At 29.1% G+C, this 18,462-nt stretch overlaps 2 protein-coding genes across 3 annotated transcripts in view; one reads left to right on the top strand and one right to left on the bottom strand.

Moving 5' to 3' along the window:
* LOC113373299 (nuclear distribution protein nudE-like 1-B) overlaps positions 1-18,462 on the top strand; it is a 71,787-nt gene that overhangs the window by 209 nt on the left and 53,116 nt on the right. The window lies entirely within an intron of this gene.
* Positions 418-9,230, bottom strand: LOC113373297. Of its 2 annotated transcripts, none has more exons than XM_026613603.1 (9): positions 9,133-9,230; positions 5,381-5,516; positions 3,540-3,670; positions 2,028-2,177; positions 1,852-1,967; positions 1,588-1,780; positions 1,378-1,509; positions 1,045-1,270; positions 418-975 (listed from the first exon to the last, which is right to left on the bottom strand). In XM_026613603.1, the coding sequence occupies exons 1-9, from the start codon at positions 9,191-9,193 to the stop codon at positions 486-488; spliced, it is 1,635 nt and encodes a 544-aa protein (XP_026469388.1). In that variant the 5' UTR covers positions 9,194-9,230; the 3' UTR covers positions 418-485. The 2 variants fall into 2 exon arrangements, with proteins under 2 accessions (XP_026469388.1, XP_026469389.1); XM_026613604.1 differs by lacking the exon at positions 3,540-3,670 and adding an exon at positions 2,560-2,672.

Here is an 18,462-nt window from a genome sequence, read left to right as displayed (position 1 = left end):
ATGATTATTATTGTTAAAATTTTTGCGATGTATGTAAATAGTCGTTCTGACTTCACGTAGACGTACGTAATATGTTTGAATATAAACAACGTACTTGTTTTTAAGTATTTTATTTCGATAGAAAGTTTCTATCTCGCATTTATTTATACAAAAATGATAAGAAAACATATCACACAGCTTATACTCGTACATCAGAATGAAATTTGATTTGATCCAATAATAAGAAATCTCCACTGTAACTTAGACTAGATATGAATATGGATTTCAAATTATACTTACAATCTGTATTTGTGTAATGAGTATAATATTTTCATAAGTTTCTAAGTTGAGAATTTTAAATTATTTACAAAATGTATTGACCGACATCATCTGATATTCGGTCTCAAATTAATTGCCGAAAGGCATTGTTGATCTGCTAAAAATTAATGTACTATGTATTAATTTCTAATTATAAAATTAGTATCTCTTAGGAAATTGTTTTTTGTCTACTTCCTAACGGAGAAACCGTCTCCTGTAGGATCTAATATCCAAGGGTAATTATTTGGGCACTCCATGCAAGTGAACAGTCTCAAAGTTTCGCCCGGGAGTTCCCGAGTCGTCAGGGGGCACGCGTTTGGCAATGAACAGTAAGGTTGCCCTTTGACGTCGCATTTCTCCTTCCATTCTTGGAAGTCTCTCAGAGCAGTTAATTCTGTTGGATTCTGCATCCACTGTATAACTTGTAACATTGTTGTGAAATAGACTTCGTTTCTGCCTAACATTTCTTCGATGAATTTGATAAGTTCTTCTTTGAATTCCTTCTTAGATTTGAGCCACGATGCGTGGAAATGGAGCCCTAATGGGGCACGGTTGCTGTTGAAATGACGGTTGAAGTTGTGTCTGAGCAGACGAGCAAATTGTTCACCAGTTTGGATATTACTGCAAGAGTCTACCATGTGACAACCGGGGAGAGACTCGTCAAAAGTGGGATCATCTCTGAGAATAAAAACAGTTGATTTAGTTTTGAACTTATTATTACTGTATTACAATTGAAATGGTTCATACCTTCTATCTAATTCGTTCATAACCATTTCCCAAACTGGATGACTTCTAGATGGACAATTGTGTGCATTGCCGTTGCATTTGTGGGGCATTCTGAAGTATAGAGTGTAAGGCCAAATTGGCACACGCCCTAAAGATGCTGTGATAGAGGCATCGTACACAAAGAATTGGTCGCTCATCATTTCAAACTGTTTGTTACCTCCCACTCTCAAGTAAGGTGCCCTCATACCTATAATTTATAATATAAATCATATTTTTTTTTTATTTTGACAAGTATGTTAGTTTTTTTTTTGCTATGACTATAACTTTAAAATTTAAAATTTTTGTTTATCATACCAATAATGGAACCATCAGTAATGTTAGCAAATCGTTCAACGATCAACCTGGCACCAGCCATTTCGGCTAACCAGTCATCATATGAACCTCCTGTCCAATATTGTGGGTCATCTTTGTGGGTCAATGAAAACACTGAAAAGAAATATAGAAATTTAATTACAAAATCGTAGTTTGCAAGTAGTTTTGCTATATATATGTTTTGAATTTTACCTGAGATTTCATGTCCTTTCCTGTGCAAATCTTGTACAGCTGAGTAATTTGTGTATTTGTGGGAAACGAAGAAAGTACCTCTGATTTGGCAACCATTTGGATTTTGTCTTTGTCCATTGAAGATTTCCTCATACAGATCAATGTTGTCTACATTGACTGCTCCGTTGAATGTAATTGTCACCATTTGTGGAACCTATGAAAGAAGTAGTTGTTTACTGACAAATTTTATTAATAGTTGGAATTCAATATTGGATGTAGGTTTACTTGGTTTGCTTCGATGTTGCCAGGAATTCTAGTACCATCAGCTGAACAGAAACAGTCTGGCAAAACGCATTGGGTTGGATCACAATCTGGTGCTCTGTTGGGATCTGAGTCAACGGCTAAAATAGACAGAAAAATTAATATACATGATATTTATTTATTGCTTCATTTAAACTTACTGCAAGCATTTTCGTCAGATTCATCTTTGCAATCGGGTTTGCCATTACAGAACAGTTCTTTGTCAACACATTCCCCGTTTCCACAGGACAGTTTGCCTTCTGGACAAACTGGTTCGTCAGTCTTGAATATGGGCAGAACCTTCCTAGGTTCTGTAATGGTAATAGTATTATAAATTGAATGGATTGTATTTCATTTGTTATAAAAGCTGATGGTAATGAAACTGTTTCTTCTTAATAAAACCGAAGGACATTTTTTTATTTGTTACATAAAATGTGCTATGCTGATAGGGTTGCGATTAGGATTTGACATTTTGTTAATTTAATAATGGTATGATTACGACATATTAAATACAATGCAAAAGTTCCATGCATTCAAGAATAGTGGAGATGTATGATAATTATGAAATAAGGTTGGAAGAGAATAGTTCGACTTGGTTTGTTCGTGGTTCGTGTCGTTGACTTGGTTCGTACGTCGTGTGTCGTGTGTCTTATGATGTTGGTGTTTATGTTTAGTTTGAAAGTGATCACTTACTCTCCAGTTTGTCGCAGTTGCTGACTTTGCCCTTCCAGTCGCATGTCTGCTTGTCCACGTCGAAGGCCAGTCCGGAGGGGCAAGTGATCTGCTTCAGTCCTGACTTGGTACATCTTGGGTTGACGATGATTAAAATCATTTTTCGTTCGTTGTGTATCATTGAAGTCGTCGATAAAGGTACAAATGTAGAAGAAGAAACGACCAAGAGATAGAACAGAGCGAGAATAGAAGAGAGACAAATACGAATTTGTTAGTCACCAACATATAATTATATTTATATATGAAACACATTTGAAACAAAGCAGATTTTTAATTTATGATTAAAATTGCCTTTGGTACATTTTCAGCATTATTCTTAGAATTGAAATAGTATATTTTACATACAAAGTTTGTCCTAGAACTCAATGTCAAGCTGAAAAGGGGTGATGACAGTATTGATTGTAACTCATGAATCATGAAAAAAATTACAAAAAAATATTATGCTGTTCGAAAGTTGAGTTTTTACGTGATCACGTGACTATTTTTCGGTTATTTTGGTTGATTTTCATCATTTTTGTTTATTCACACTTTGGATCCGTATTTTTTTAGAAGCACAGGCATAATAATTTCAAAATTGCACCAAGTTTTCTATTAAACTATGATTGTTACAATCAATCCTTTCGCCCTGTTTTGACTTGACTTTGAGTTCTAGGATACCCTGTTTAAGCTACATTGCTCTTTATTGAAGAAAATGTACTCACGATAAAAAAAAACTAAATTTTATTTCAATAATGTGTTTTTTCTCCTGCTTTGTTTCAACTGCGATTAATAAGAATAAATACAATATAAATTCACAACGATGCACATTTAGAAAGAAAGTAAACATATAAACTTTAGAGGCACAATTTGTCCAGTAGAAGAAGAAATCAGTCAATGATAATAATATAATTGGAATGATTGTTTGTTATTGTTAAATTTCCGTTGGCCAATTTTCATCTTACTTTCCAATTGATCACAGTTTTTGACATTCGACTTCCAGTCGCAAGTCTGTCTGATCACGTCGAAGGCCAGGCCGCCCGGGCATTTGACTTGGGCCAACCTGGTGACCCCGTTCTCGGCGCCGCTGTCGCACCTTATATAATAAATACTTCTTTATAAAATAACTGATCGTTTTCTTTATTATCTTTAATAACAGCAATAAGAACTTTTAATAGTCCAATAAGATGGCTATGTGTGTGTGTGTGTGGCCTCTTAATAACATGGCTATTGCGCTTTTTGACGAAATTATTCAAATAACTCCAATACAGATGATTTTTTATTGTATACAGTATAATTAACTTCCCGTAGGGTAATTATAGTAATGGGCCGAAAATCGAAAATGAAAATTTTTGCATTTCTCGACGTTTTGAAGGTTTCTGAACATTTTGGCATACTTCAGAAAAAATAAATGTGTGTGTGTGTTTTGTATGTCCGCATTTTTTCGTCCACGTTTTCGGGCGCACGGATCAACCGATTTGAATGGTGTAAAAAACATTCAATCCCTATTAATAGGGAGATGTGCTGATTAGTTTTTGGCAAAAGTAGGTCCAGCCGTTACGGAGATATGGAGCAAAGAGTGCAGAAAATAGAATTCGAGTTTTTGAGAGAACATCCGATTTGTATGATTCAAAAAACATTCAGTTTCGTAATGACTGGGAAAAGTGGTTATTAGTCTTTGGCTAAATGTTAAAAAAATGGCAGTTTTTGAGAGAACTAAGCGTACGATTTAAATGATTCAAAGAACTTTCTGCTTGTTTCAACAAAATAAATGCTTTCGCAAAAAAAAAATTGTTTCTATTTTTTTCGATAAATATTTTTTGTAATTTTGGATTAAAAATTCAAAAATCACCCAGGCTAAGCACAGCCTAAGCGCCACTCTGGTACAAATGTTTACCCAAGTGCGTTTAGACTGTCTATGTACTGGAGCACTTTTCCAGTTTTGAGAAAACTATTGAAAAATGTGAAAATGCCGCCAAGCTAAGCACAGTATGAGTGAAAATGTCGCACAAAATTGTTGCAAATGCGTTTAGACTGTGACTGCGCGGGAGCACTTTTTCAATTTTGTGTAAATTAGGCAACTATTTTTTTGAAGTTGAATTCGAAACGAAATGAGGATTGCTAATGTTCTGGAGATAAATTGTTTTATGATTTACATTTGATTTGCTCAGATATAACAAGATAGCAAAAATATTGAAAGTTACAGTATTTGTAATAATATATTTGAAAACGTTTAAAATTTCTCGAAATTTCGTTACGGTACGGGAAGTTCCAGCAATTTGCCTTAAGGCACGATGCCATACACCACTAGTTTTCTTTTGCTATCAATATTTTCTAGTAAAAAACCGTTGTCACTACGTCCTAGGCTTGTATCGAATAACTAATCGCTCTGATAATTAGGATTACGATTGGCCTGTTATTTTTTGACGAAATTATTATCATTAATAACATCAATTAGAATTTAACAGTCCTATAAGATTGTAGCGATGACTTTTCAATAACGTTGCTATTTTTAGGCAACCCAATGGTAGATCGATCTGTTTTATTCGGTTTTACCGATAGAGTTTAAAAATACAAAAACTTTGTTATACTTTTATAAACTTGAATATATTCAGATAGTCAAAATGACAAAAGACAATAACTTAGAACAAATGGGCTTTATTAAAATTGAGGTAATGCAAATAGAATTCTCTAGTAAAAACATCACGCTCTCCTTTGCGGAATTAATAATCTCTCTTCGTTAAAGGAGAGAGTAGTTCTTAAATATTGTATTTTTGCCTATTAATTATTTATTGAGCCTTCTCACCTGACGACTTCCCTGCAGTCTCCTTCCGTGGTCAACCTGAAATATTCATCGGCCGGCCTGTCTGCACATAATTCCTCCGGGCTCGAATCCGGACCTTCGTCCTCGTCCTGTCGCTTCACTCGAATTTCAGACCAAACTAGATGAAAGAAAAATAATATATTTATTATTAATATCAATTTTGAAATTATTCGATGTGGCTTGCTTATGATTTCATAAGAGGAAGTCACAAAGTGGCCCGACATTATAAGTTATGCAAATTGTTAATTTTTTGCATGCGTACACACTGAGCTCATATATATACATATAAAATTAACAATATGATAATGTGGTTTGGCGTCCAGTTTTTGCTCTCAACTTTCCAAACTATTGCACTTTCATTATGTACTCATGCAGGCAAACATATATATTTATTCATAGCCGTTTAACATTTTTTTATAATTTGACTTATGGTATTATTATCGCCATACGTTTTTTCTTCAACTAGCAATAGCAAAGAAAATTTAAGATACTTAAAAATTTCGAATATGTAATATCTTAATGCACTAAATTTAGTTATTTATACAGATTTTTATCTAGAATCTTTAGATATATTTTAGATAAAATATATATTTTTATATATATGGTCTTCTGTAAGCAAAAAAAACTTAATGTCCAGTTATTTATCTAGATTTATATTTAGAAGACTATTCGAAACAAAATATATATTTTTCTGTATCAAATATTCCATAACAAGCGAAAATTATATAGAACTTCAAATTTTAACTTGATTGAATTATGAATTTTCTAATAGTTGTTTTAAAATGAGTGGAACAATTTTGATACGTTTTTTTTGTTTTATGGTGACATGATATATGCAGAAATTATATATTTTTGTTTTTAAAACAAATTGCTAAATTTCCTAACCTACTCCTGACTGATATGGCAGAGAATAGTCTCTAGGTCTCTACTTACTAATTACATACTATTATTTTTATTATAATAGAATGACAAGGTTGAGCCTTTTAAGCAGGCTTTTTGCATAACTTAATTAATCATGATGTCATTAAATACATAATATATTTAATGGCACTCTAGAAGCTTTTAGATTTCATTTATGTTATGAATGTATAATAATATTATTAAGTGAGCCAATGTGCATGCGATTAATTTTTATGGCCATGGACGGCGCAGTGCAATATGAAAGTGTTATTGTTTGTTGGACGTTCGAAGGCGAAAAAGATCGATTCGATCGAAAGAGATACATCAAAATAGAGAAAATTTCTATAATAATCAAATATTAACAGAATCTAAGGCAAGAATGCAGCGCTCTCGATTACATATATATTGCTTTTTAGACATTTCTGTAATTAAAGTCGATTTTTTTATATTCAGAGAAAAATTGAAAAATCATACAACGTCTTAAGGCAAACAAAGGTCGATTTGATCGTAATCAATAAATGAAATAGAAAAAATCACGATAATCATAATAGTTAAATATTGACAAAATCTAATGTAATTCTCGTATATAATATATTGCTCTCCAGGCAAATTTGTGTGAATAGATTCGAATATTTTTAAATTTAGAAGAAAACATGATTTTTTAGAAACTTCATATATATATATATATATATATATATATATATAAACAAAGTTCGTATTTATGAGACATCTATCCAATCATCAAAAAGACAAAAAAAAACTGAGTTCGGTTTAGATTTATTTCTAGGCGAATTTTTGTAGTAAATGAATTCGAATAATTGTAAATTTAGAATAAAAATGATAAAGAAACTTTCGATATTTAAGATATTATATATATATATATGATGAATACATAAAAAGTTGTGATTTTTTACAAAATTAAGCCCGGTGCACACGACGCCAGTATTTATTGTGACATATTTTCTGTCAAATTTATATCATAAGGTGATCGTTATACTATATTATATACTATATACATACTCTTTAAATGGCTGTAACTCAAAAACTATTTAAGGTATCGATTTAAAATTTTGGTATGTTATTTTTAAAGGTATAACGAATAACCTACCGAAATATGGAAAAATTGAAAATTTTTGAAATTGAAAATTTCACACTAGTTGTGCCCCTTAAATAAAACACGAAATATTTCATTCGTTCAAAGGCGCAAGTAAATCAAAATATTTGTCTAAAGTGAAGTTTGAGAATCGCTGAGATCGATTAGAAAAAAACCTTGTCCGTTATCTAATCCACACACCCATGTTGTCACCTGTGGCATTTCGTGGTGTTTTCATCGACATTTGGCCTCTGACATTTGACGAAAGCTCACACACCATCAGCATTCAAATGTCAAATCAGTGACACACGTTTCGACATTTCATCATCAGAATAATATAATTGATAATAGATATATATATATATATAATATATATATATATATATATATATATATATATGCATCGATGGAAATTAAATAAGGAAGTTATAAGACGTTGCTTTAACTTAACTATCAGGCCTATTGCCCAAGACAAAAATTATTTTATAATTAAATTCTTATTATGGCATTTGAGATCGTACAAGAAAGTAACATCATTTGAAATTATTTTATCAAATATCACGACTTACAAATTTTAAGTGATAAATTTGAATAATTAAAGTGTCCTCGAAATTTGTCACAAATGGAAAATTGAAATTAATCCAAAACGTTAGGAAGTTTTAAAATACATGTAATAGTGAAAATCTGAAAATATATAAAAAATATAGTAAATACTAAAACTTACTAAAGACTTTTTCTTAGAATATAACATTAAATTTTTTAATAATCTGTATTATTTTATTACATTATTTCATCATTACGTATGGCATAAAATTAAGCCATATATTTAACAATTACCAGAATAAACCATTATATTTTGTCTTAATTCTATTAAAATTATACGAGCATCTATGTTTTTAGTTTGTTAGGTTCGATTTTACTTGTTTTTTTATTCTAGGCCAATTTTTATCATCAACATATATTTTTTATACATTTTATAGTTAGTATAGCATATTTAAAGCTTTCTGCTCTCTATAGTTTTGAGAAAACTTCGAAGTTCAATTCAATAAATAATTTAATTTTTATTTTTGTCGCAATTTGAAATTTACACAGTCAATTGTGTATATTTTAGTATTATTATTAAGATGATTCTTACATTCTATTTACGGTCTTTTGTTTTAAAGGTCGACGCTAACTTATATGCAAATAATAATGAAGTTTATATGAAAAATACCGGTTTTGTAGTAAAATTACATGCATGCAGATATTCAAATACACACACACACACACACACATATATATATATATATATATATATATATATATATATGCATTAAGTTTATATTTTTGCTAGAATATTTTATGCAATATCAAAACTCTATCCATAATGCTACTATATATAGTAATCTCAATATAAATAAAATTCTCAATATAAATAAAATAAAATAATTTATTAAAAATCTTTCTACTAAATAATAAAAATTTAAAAGAAAAATAATTGAATATTCTATTTAGTTCCATTTCCATATACAAATAATATCATAAAAATATTGAATTAAATTCGTAAGTAGTAACTTGGTAAAATTATTAAAGTAAAAAAATAAGAATGATACATTTTAGAGACTTGTATTGGAATGGTCTTCAAAATTTAGTAGAATATCCAAAAAATATTATTTCACTGGATGAATATTTTATGTATATATATATATATATATATAATATATATATATATCGCATATGTATTTTACTTTTTTTTACTAACCTGATCCAGTCAATACACAGACTGTCATCAGCAGACAAAGGAACCGCGCCAATCGCGCCATCTCTGCTAGGGTGGCGCAAAGTAAAACTCAAAATTTCTCAAAAAAAACAATTGAAATGAACAAAAATCAATCAATTATTATTTTTGTTTGGCGAGATGTTTTCACTCCGCACTCCGGCATGGCCGTACACTGCCAAAGCCAAGTAATTGGCGGCAGGTGATATTTATACACTTTTACCGATTGATGTGTGTGTGTGGACGGAATGTGTTTGTGTGGGTGATGTATGTATGTATGTATGTATGTTTGGATCTGGTTATTTTGTTATTTTGTGTGCTGGTGTCTGTGTGAATAAGTGAAAGTGAGATCTTAAGTTGTGTGCCACGTTCTTTCTTTATCCCGCACTAAAATTTTGTCTCGTTCTCGCACCTGGACAGGCAAGTATTGATGTTAGATAATATCAAAATTAGAAAAACGGATTTTCTGGCGAAAACGTAAACTTCTCATTCGGAAGCTAATGGATAATTATTTTGTAAACATTGAATTTTTATTATTTTGTGACGAAATGAAATGACGAAGCTTAATTCAATAAATAAATTAAATAACAGTTTTTTTAACAGTTTTTTATGTTTAATTGACGACATTTCGTAACACAGTACGTTCCATTATCAGGATTTTTCTGCAATTAGAATCTATTAATCAATATCACTTTTTCACGGTAATTTCGTGTGTTGATTTACCATTGCTTTTTTTGATGGGTAAAAATATCATCAAAGCTAAATTATGGCTTGATAGGTGCTATTTGGACTCTGTCAAATCTGGCCAAATGGTGGAGAAGTGATTTGCTGATTTTATTCGTGGCCATAAAGACACTGACGATGCTGAACTCTCTAGAAGGCCAATTGTGGTGGTTACACCGGAAAACATAGAAAAGTTTACCGAATCGTTTTGGAAAACCGAAAAGTAAAATTGCCTGAGATAGCTAACACCCTGAACATATCAATAGAACGTGTTGGACATATATTTCATTTTACCAAAAACATAACGAGTTGATGATTCATAAGAATTGAGTATTTGGAGCTGTTTGATCGAAATAAAACTGAGTTTTTGCATCAATATGTTACCATGGATGTGGTTTCACCACTACACTCCGAAGTCGAGTAGCAAGAAAGGATCCGCCAGGGCAAGGATATGGCGTTAGTTTTTTGGGATTCTATCTTGAGAAAGGCCAGACCATCAACAGTGACTGTTGTATAATATTTTTGAAGCAGTTGATGATAGAAATCGAAAAAACGGCACCATTTGAAAAAAAAAGTGCTGCTTCATCAGGACAACGCACCAAGTTACCAATCCATGAAAACAGTGGTAAAAAACATGAAATTGGACTTTCAAACTCACTGTATTCTCTCGATCTGTTCTTCAGCGTAAAGAATTTTTTGTCAAAATGAAGGGATTTGATCGCCGAATTTTGTGGCAAAGTCCTCGGAGGAAACTATAATATATTGAATAAGAAAAAAGAATATTGCCAAAAATTGGGTTTTTCTTAGTTATCTCCTACGAACTAATTGAGTGATGTGTCATTTGTATTACGTAGAATTTGGTCGCGTTTCATTTTTTTTCCAAATTAATCATGTTTATCTTTTCTTTATTCTATATTTAAATAAATCTTATTTAGAAATGAACTTAGGCGTAAATTTAAGTGCTACAGTTAGTGTCGCTTCTAAGGAGTGCGGAAACTATTAAAATTAAGATGATGGCAAAGTGACCTTGTATGCGATCTGTTTATACTTACTTTATCTATGAATTAAATCCAACTTCAATATATTTATTGAAACACATTTGTTCTTTACTTTACTTCATAAAAAAGTCCTCATTTAAGTTTTTATTCAATTCTGCGAGCGGTCGAGGTTTTACTTGACTCATCACTGTGAGTTCTTAAAAGTAATTATAAAAAGCATAAAATTGACTGCTAATAAACAAATGACGTATACAACAATATATTTTTTATGTTTTGGAATAAAGATCAGAATTTAAGTCGTATGCTTTCTTACTAATTACAATTTTATATAGAGATTATAATAGATATATTTTTTTCATTAAATTTTTATCTAACAAGATTAACGTAATACTGCAATTTGTTGTGAATAGCTTTTTTTCTTATAAACATATTTTAATTTATATTTATAAGTGATATTGGCTAATAATCTAATGAGCATATTATCCTAATATAATATCTAATATATTAGTTTAGAATTCCTTAATCGAATTTTCAATTTTTCCATGTTTCGATAGGCTATACCTTTAAAAATAATATACCAAAATTTTAAAATCCAAATATTTTATAATTTAAATCGTATATATATATATATATTTTTTATTCACCTTATATAATATATATATATCTATATATTATTCAATCTTTAAACGCGTTTTTCTCGAAAAAGCATTTTCCGAATTTGCTGCAGCGATTACTCAAAAACAAATAATCCGATCACTATCAAATTTTTTTATATGTTCTATATATAGTTCTCCGTAAAATAAACTATCGATTTTTTTGATCGGATTCAAAATCGAATTTTGGCAGTCCAAAAACAACCAAAATTTTGGGTAAAATTCGACTTTAAAAAAAAAAACGCCGTCATTTTGTCAATTTTTGATTTTTTTCATCGTAGTTCATTTTACAGACAATATTATCTAGTTTAACGAGAATTTTTTCTTTTAAATTTCATCCACGTAGAAGGCCGGAATCACTGTAGCAGTGAAGGGTCTTTTTTTGTCGCGCCGTTGGAGATCGACGATAACTTAAAAAATATTAAATTTTCTTCTTCAAAAATTTTACTATGTATTCTTAAAGCATGTATAAATATATTCCTAAAATTTTGAAATGATTGCTAAAGTAGTTTTTTTAAATATAAATACCCAAAAATCACTGTTTTTTTTTAGGCGGTTACACTAGTTGTGCCCCCTAAACATGTTTGGTTTTGATTTTTTGTATATTAATTTAAAAAATAATTAATCAAACAGTTCATATCGATTAACTGAAATTCGCCTTCTACTTTCCTTCGATTTAAGAAGTCGAAAGAGAAATTACAAAGAGCGAAATATTATATGGTGTATTGGTAAGAAATCTAATAATCATCATATTGTTCTATAAAATGATGGCCTCACAATCACAATCAGTATGCATTCATTCATTCACAGAACAAAATGTGAAAATATTAAACTTATTTGTTTGAAATGAATTGAATTGAAGAAGTAAAAGTAAGTCAGCTGGCACCCGATAAAAATAATAATGTCTTTCAAAAGTGCAACTTTCTTTTCGTTAATGACCTTCAAACACATTTACTGCATTTTCGCTTTTTTATAACCTGTTGTTGTTGTTGTTTTCTTCTACAATTGACGAGCAATGAATTATTTGGTATGAATCAATACCAAAAGAAATTATATAAATTTACTCAATTATCCTATAATATATCTAATAATCATAGTAATATATATATATATATATATATATATATATATATCTTACACGTATGGCTTCTTCTTTTAGTTTCCTTCATATGGGGAATAGTTTAATTTTTAACTTTATTTTAATAAAATTAGAAAGCACATGATGTGAATTTGTTCATACTTTAATTTAATTGGATTTTGAATCTATTTAAACTAACTTTATTTCAATATTACTTTTTTATATATTTCTGATTATTTAATTAATCCATTAATCTTGCCAAAATACAAAATCTCGCAAAGATTTAAAACCCATTAACCTTGCATTTCTTAAGGAAATGATTACATGAAAAAATTGTACATGGTATTATAAATAAAAATTTTGGTTTGAAGTTACATCGCTGACTTGATTGCAGAGCAAATTATCTATTAAATTAATAATCAATTTGAATTAGATATTTAATATTAAATTTATAATAAAATCTAGTTATTAAATGCATCTTGAAGCCAACAGGTGTCGTCCAACGTTCCATATTACCGTTAGCAAGAACATTTTCGTCGTTTATATATTTATTATACACATTTTGTATATATATATATATATATATATATATATATAATATATATAATATATGTATATATACTATTAGAAAAACATTTATTAAAAGGTTTAATAATTAATTTAGTTTTGAAATAATCAAAGGGTAATATTTGTCCAACTACTACAGAAACATTCTGTAGGAGATAATCCACAAATTTTATTTTTTTAGATTTGAAATTAACAGTAACATTTATTAAACTGCAGCTTTTTATTGAGAACTATCAGAAAGATATTTATTAAATGAGTTGAAATGATGAAATAATAATATTTATTAAGCTACAGATTTTTTTTATTGAAAACTGGAAAATCATTAGTTCTCACATTTAATCTAGAAATCCAAATATTATCCTACAAAAATATAAAATTGACCTTTTCAAATATTACTTTTTCATACTTTCGAATTTAGAAAATAGAAAATCCTAGTTTGAAACTATAATGAATTTATCATTTGTTGTATATTTATTTTTATCATTTAATTTCATATTTTGCTGATGTTTAATATTTGACACTTTCTGAAAGTATAAGTAATAATTGTTTAAATAAAATTGAACGGATTCAATAATAATCGTTTTTAATTATTCTATGTAACATATCATCTTAATTTTTAATTAGCTATCTGTTCAATTTTAGTTTGAAACTAAAATATTATTTATCTCGAATTTACGAACAAATATAAAAGCAGATCGCAAACGAACGAAGCAAAAATGATTATAATATTTAATAAACAACTTGCAAAAATATTAAAAGCAAAATTTAAATTAAAATTACAAGTCTAATCGGAATCTTGTAAGAAACTCGCTATGAATAAAATTGCACAATTTAAATAAATATGCAAAATTAAAAGCATAATTTTGAAAGTTTTTAGAATTTTTCATCTATTTGCATGGTTATATTTAACATGTTAATTAAATTAGCGATAATAAAAGTTTGGATGTAAAAATTTGACATTTTTGTTAAAAATGTCAATGTCATTTATCGATTTTACATAATAATGTCTTGATCGATCACGAACTTTACAGTTTCTTAAGAAACTATATTAAATAATCGACAATGTTAGCCTTTCACCATCCACGATTACAGGACCGAACTTATGTAAAAAAATAAAATAATTGAATCAGGGCTTCTTTTGACAGTTGTTTGGATTTTTGATTTTTATCGCCAACACATTTTCAGCAAGAGTCTTCGATAAATAAAGAACTTATATTTCATGAATAGTTCATAAGTTGTAAAAGCTTCTTTTATTTGATGCTGTTTCTTCTGAAATTATATATTTTTATTGACATATGGTTTTATATTCTGAATTTAAAGCCTGTTTATATTTTTAATAAATAATTATTTATATCATTTTTTCTTTTAAAAATATTATTTTCGTTTTGGTGATACGGTATGTCGCCTTCTAAAAGAATACACTCTCTCTTAACTTATAGATTATATTGTAATCTGATTGTTAAAACTAGTAATAAAATAACAAGAATACTTTTTTTTTAATTTCTTCTAATAGGGTTATCGGCATGAACAGATGAAAATTCTCTAAATAATAGCTTCTTTATTTTCATTCGATATGTCTTCTAAGATTACATATATATTTATATACATATGGAAAGTTTAGACTTGTTAAAAAATTAAGATGAAGAAAATTGGTCCCCAAGAAAAAAAAATGTTAGGGGTAAACAACCTTTAATTAAAAATAAGTTTTTGTGAAGTCAAATCAAATTTAGTCTTTTCCATAAGTTCCAAAAACATGTAATAATAATAATAATAATTTAGTAGCATTCATTGACTGAAAGCGGGATAAAAAATTATTTGATTACAATAATGACTACTACGTGTTTTTTAATTACGAATTACAAAATAAATTGTATTAAAGGGTTGTACATAGATGATCCTTCGGAAATGTTCATTTTATAATAGTAAATCTATTATTTTAATATTACCTAATGATTGATATTCTTAAACGAAATATATAAGCCAAAAAGTTAAAATTATCCAAGATGTCGGATGGAACTGACTGCGAATCGTAGTACGCGTTTTTTTTAATATCATTCGTATCAATGTATTACTTTTTATTAGTTTTTTTTCTTTGTTGTAAAAGGACAAATATATATTTTTATCTTGTGCTTTTATTTTTACACAGACTAGTGTGAAACAGTCGAACAGGTTTTGCAAAACAAGTCCATCGGATTATAACAGAACCACTTGTTTCATGAATTATTCATTCGGCCATATCATATTTGTATTTGTATTTTAGATTTAATCCGTACAGCAATGAGTTTCCTAAGAATATCGATTCTTACTATTAGACAGATCAATTAACATTAACGGCTCGGAATCTAGGTTTAATGTTTAATGATGATGATGTAATTCAATTTCAATATTATCGTTGCACAATTTGGCCCGATCCTTGGAATCAATGATACATCAGTCAGGCAGATACAGTAGTGGCAGCTGGCCGGTGACTTCTGCTAGTTGACTTGACTACTTCTTGTTCTTCGCATTGATGGATACCTATTTATTACCATTGGGAACAGGACTCTCGTCTGTCCGAGTCGACAAAGAAAGTCTTCTTCGCCCATACGATAAATCTATTATGCAAATCACGAAGTTGCACGTTCAGGCATTTTGTTAAGACGACGAGAACAATAGTTCTTATTTTCAATGCGTTTGTTTGAAGTTCAAAACAGTTCGATCACCTTTTACAATACTTACTTCGGGAGATGTAAAATATTACTTAAACCTATCTAGATGCTCATTACATATAGAATAATAAATTTTTTCTGGTCATACATCTTTTCAACATTCCTAACTTTTTTCATTCGAAAAGTTTTAAAGAAATAAAGTTTTTTCACTTGGAATTTACATGTAAAACCAAGGATTATAGAGATTGTTGTTTTTGAGTTTTTGCATTGCAGTTGTAAATGCGGCTCTGGTTCATATTTCTATATCAATAATGTTCGTTTGTCATTTGAACTTTGCATGATGAAGAATTTACGAGAATTTACTTTCACTCGACGAAACGAACTGTTAAAGATATTTTATTTCCAGTTTCACTTTCAGAGAATTGAAAACGCTGCCGTAAATAAATGTTCGCCACATTCAATAGATTTTATATATAGTAACATGTGGTGTCCTTCCCATATTTTAAAGGAATTGAATTACTAAAGAATTTTTCCTTAGGAATGTTCCTGAATCTAAACTTTATTAACATCCCGATGAAGATAGAGAAGTTTGTTTTTGACAGAAAATTTGATTTGCTAAATTTACTTGTCTAGATTTTTGATACGGTAGGCTGAGCCGTTTCTTTAGAATTAGCAAAACAGTGCAAAAATTTTCATCCATGACTAAAAATCCAGAATCGTTTTTAAAAATGTAAAAACTATTCGAAAGATGTTTGGAAATTTGGATGTTGGACAAAAATCGGCCAGATTAATTCGTGAACAACTGTAGATTTGTTTTGAAATTTTAATTGAAATTTGAATTAATCGACCGCACTTTCAAAAATATTCCGATTTTATTATTTAGAGAACTTTATGCAACTTTCTCAAGACAAAAAGCCTCCTACAAATAGTTCAGAAAATGTTTTAGTAGATGTGGAATAGTAAATTCTATTTTATCAATTGAATCGTTTCATTGGACAATAACAGAAACGATTATTTTATTATTCATTGCTTGTCCCAATGATATTTAAATATTGTATCTCAAACGAGTAGATTAACGGGTTTTTGTACGTGATTAGAAGAAAAAAAAAAGCGCGTAAGAATGTCTACATAATTTGTTTGAATAATTAATTATTAAATAATACTCTTATGTTAATGCAGAAGGAAATGTACCTAGGCGCCATTGCGACAAGACTACTAAAAAAATACTAATTCAACATTCATAATTTATTATTCCGTGGCATTTGATATATTTTGTAATAAATTGTAGACTGTATTTCTTAGAATTGTGTTATTTTGTTTCGAGATCAGAAATTCGATAAGTGTCGAAATGTTTTCGACGACAGCAAAATTCCTTTCGAACCAGTTTTGGCACATTCCGAAGAAATCGAAATGACACCTTAAATTCAAGGCCGACGAAACCAAAAGTTATCGAAAATATTTTCAAACGAAAGAGTAATTTTTCAATATTTTATAACGACCAACAATTGTATGATATGGGAAATTTTCAATTTTTATAACAGTTAAACTATATACTTATAAGGTTTCCATTACAAAAAGTCCTTTTCCTTGTGTTATGAAGACTTCATATATTGGAATCGAAATTATTTATATTAGAAATAAATTATGTGAAATGCTGTTTATTAAAGAATACTAATACTGTACGAGCCAGCAAGCCGTCCAAGTATTTGTTTCACAGAATATTTTTTTACACTTCATTTCTTTCTAAATAACTAAAAAGCACGTAATAAATTTTTCAATAAATTAAATCAGTGTGAAGAGAGGGCCGGCCGAACACTATAAAGAACCTCGTACACACAGGTAGTATACAAAAGTCAATTTATGATTCAATTTAATATGATATCAAATAGAAAAAAACACATTGATATTATTGGAAACATTTTTTTATTTTTTACAAATTTTTTGACACATTTTTCGTCGTTCCACGATATTTACAAATATCGTTTTTCGTTTTTATTAGAAAATTTACATTTCTCTTATTTTACATACATACATAAGATCGATTTTTGTTAATTAATTACAATATTTAATTAAATCAATTTATAAATATCGATTGTCAATATTTTGTTTGACTTGAGGCGACACAATTTAACTAAAATTTATAATAGATTCATTCTTTATATTCGGTTTTTCAAAATATGGATATTGAGATTTTTAGAATTATACTTTAGTTTCTCGAGGTTAATTCCAGGGTTAGTTATAATAGTTCGAAAATTAATAGATTGTGGATGGTTGCATGAATTGATCACAGAAACATGCCGAAGTAATTAGCTTGTGAAAGAAGTCAATTTTACCAATTATTAAATTTACATATAATACAGAAGTTATAAAAGAAGAAAGTTGACAATGGAAAAGATTTAGATGAAAAAAGATAAGTTAGTTGAAAGAACACACAAGACTAGCATAGAAAGGAGAAAAAATTAAAAAGTATAGATAGAAATATTCCTTGTAATGTAAATAGAATAGAACATTGCAGAGAAAATAAAGAGAATAAAACAAGTACTTAAGAAAAACATCAACAGAGTTCTAGAATATATAGAAGACATTATAATAGGATAATAAGGTAAGACATGAATAATAGGTATAGATATAGATATTTAGAGGTAAAA

Source organism: Ctenocephalides felis, unplaced genomic scaffold (assembly GCF_003426905.1).
Source record: "Ctenocephalides felis isolate EL2017-DRISC unplaced genomic scaffold, ASM342690v1 CF-g0.4_SCAFFOLD_01604, whole genome shotgun sequence".
Lineage (NCBI taxonomy): Eukaryota > Metazoa > Arthropoda > Insecta > Siphonaptera > Pulicidae > Ctenocephalides > Ctenocephalides felis.
This window is presented reverse-complemented; position numbering and strand designations above follow the sequence as displayed.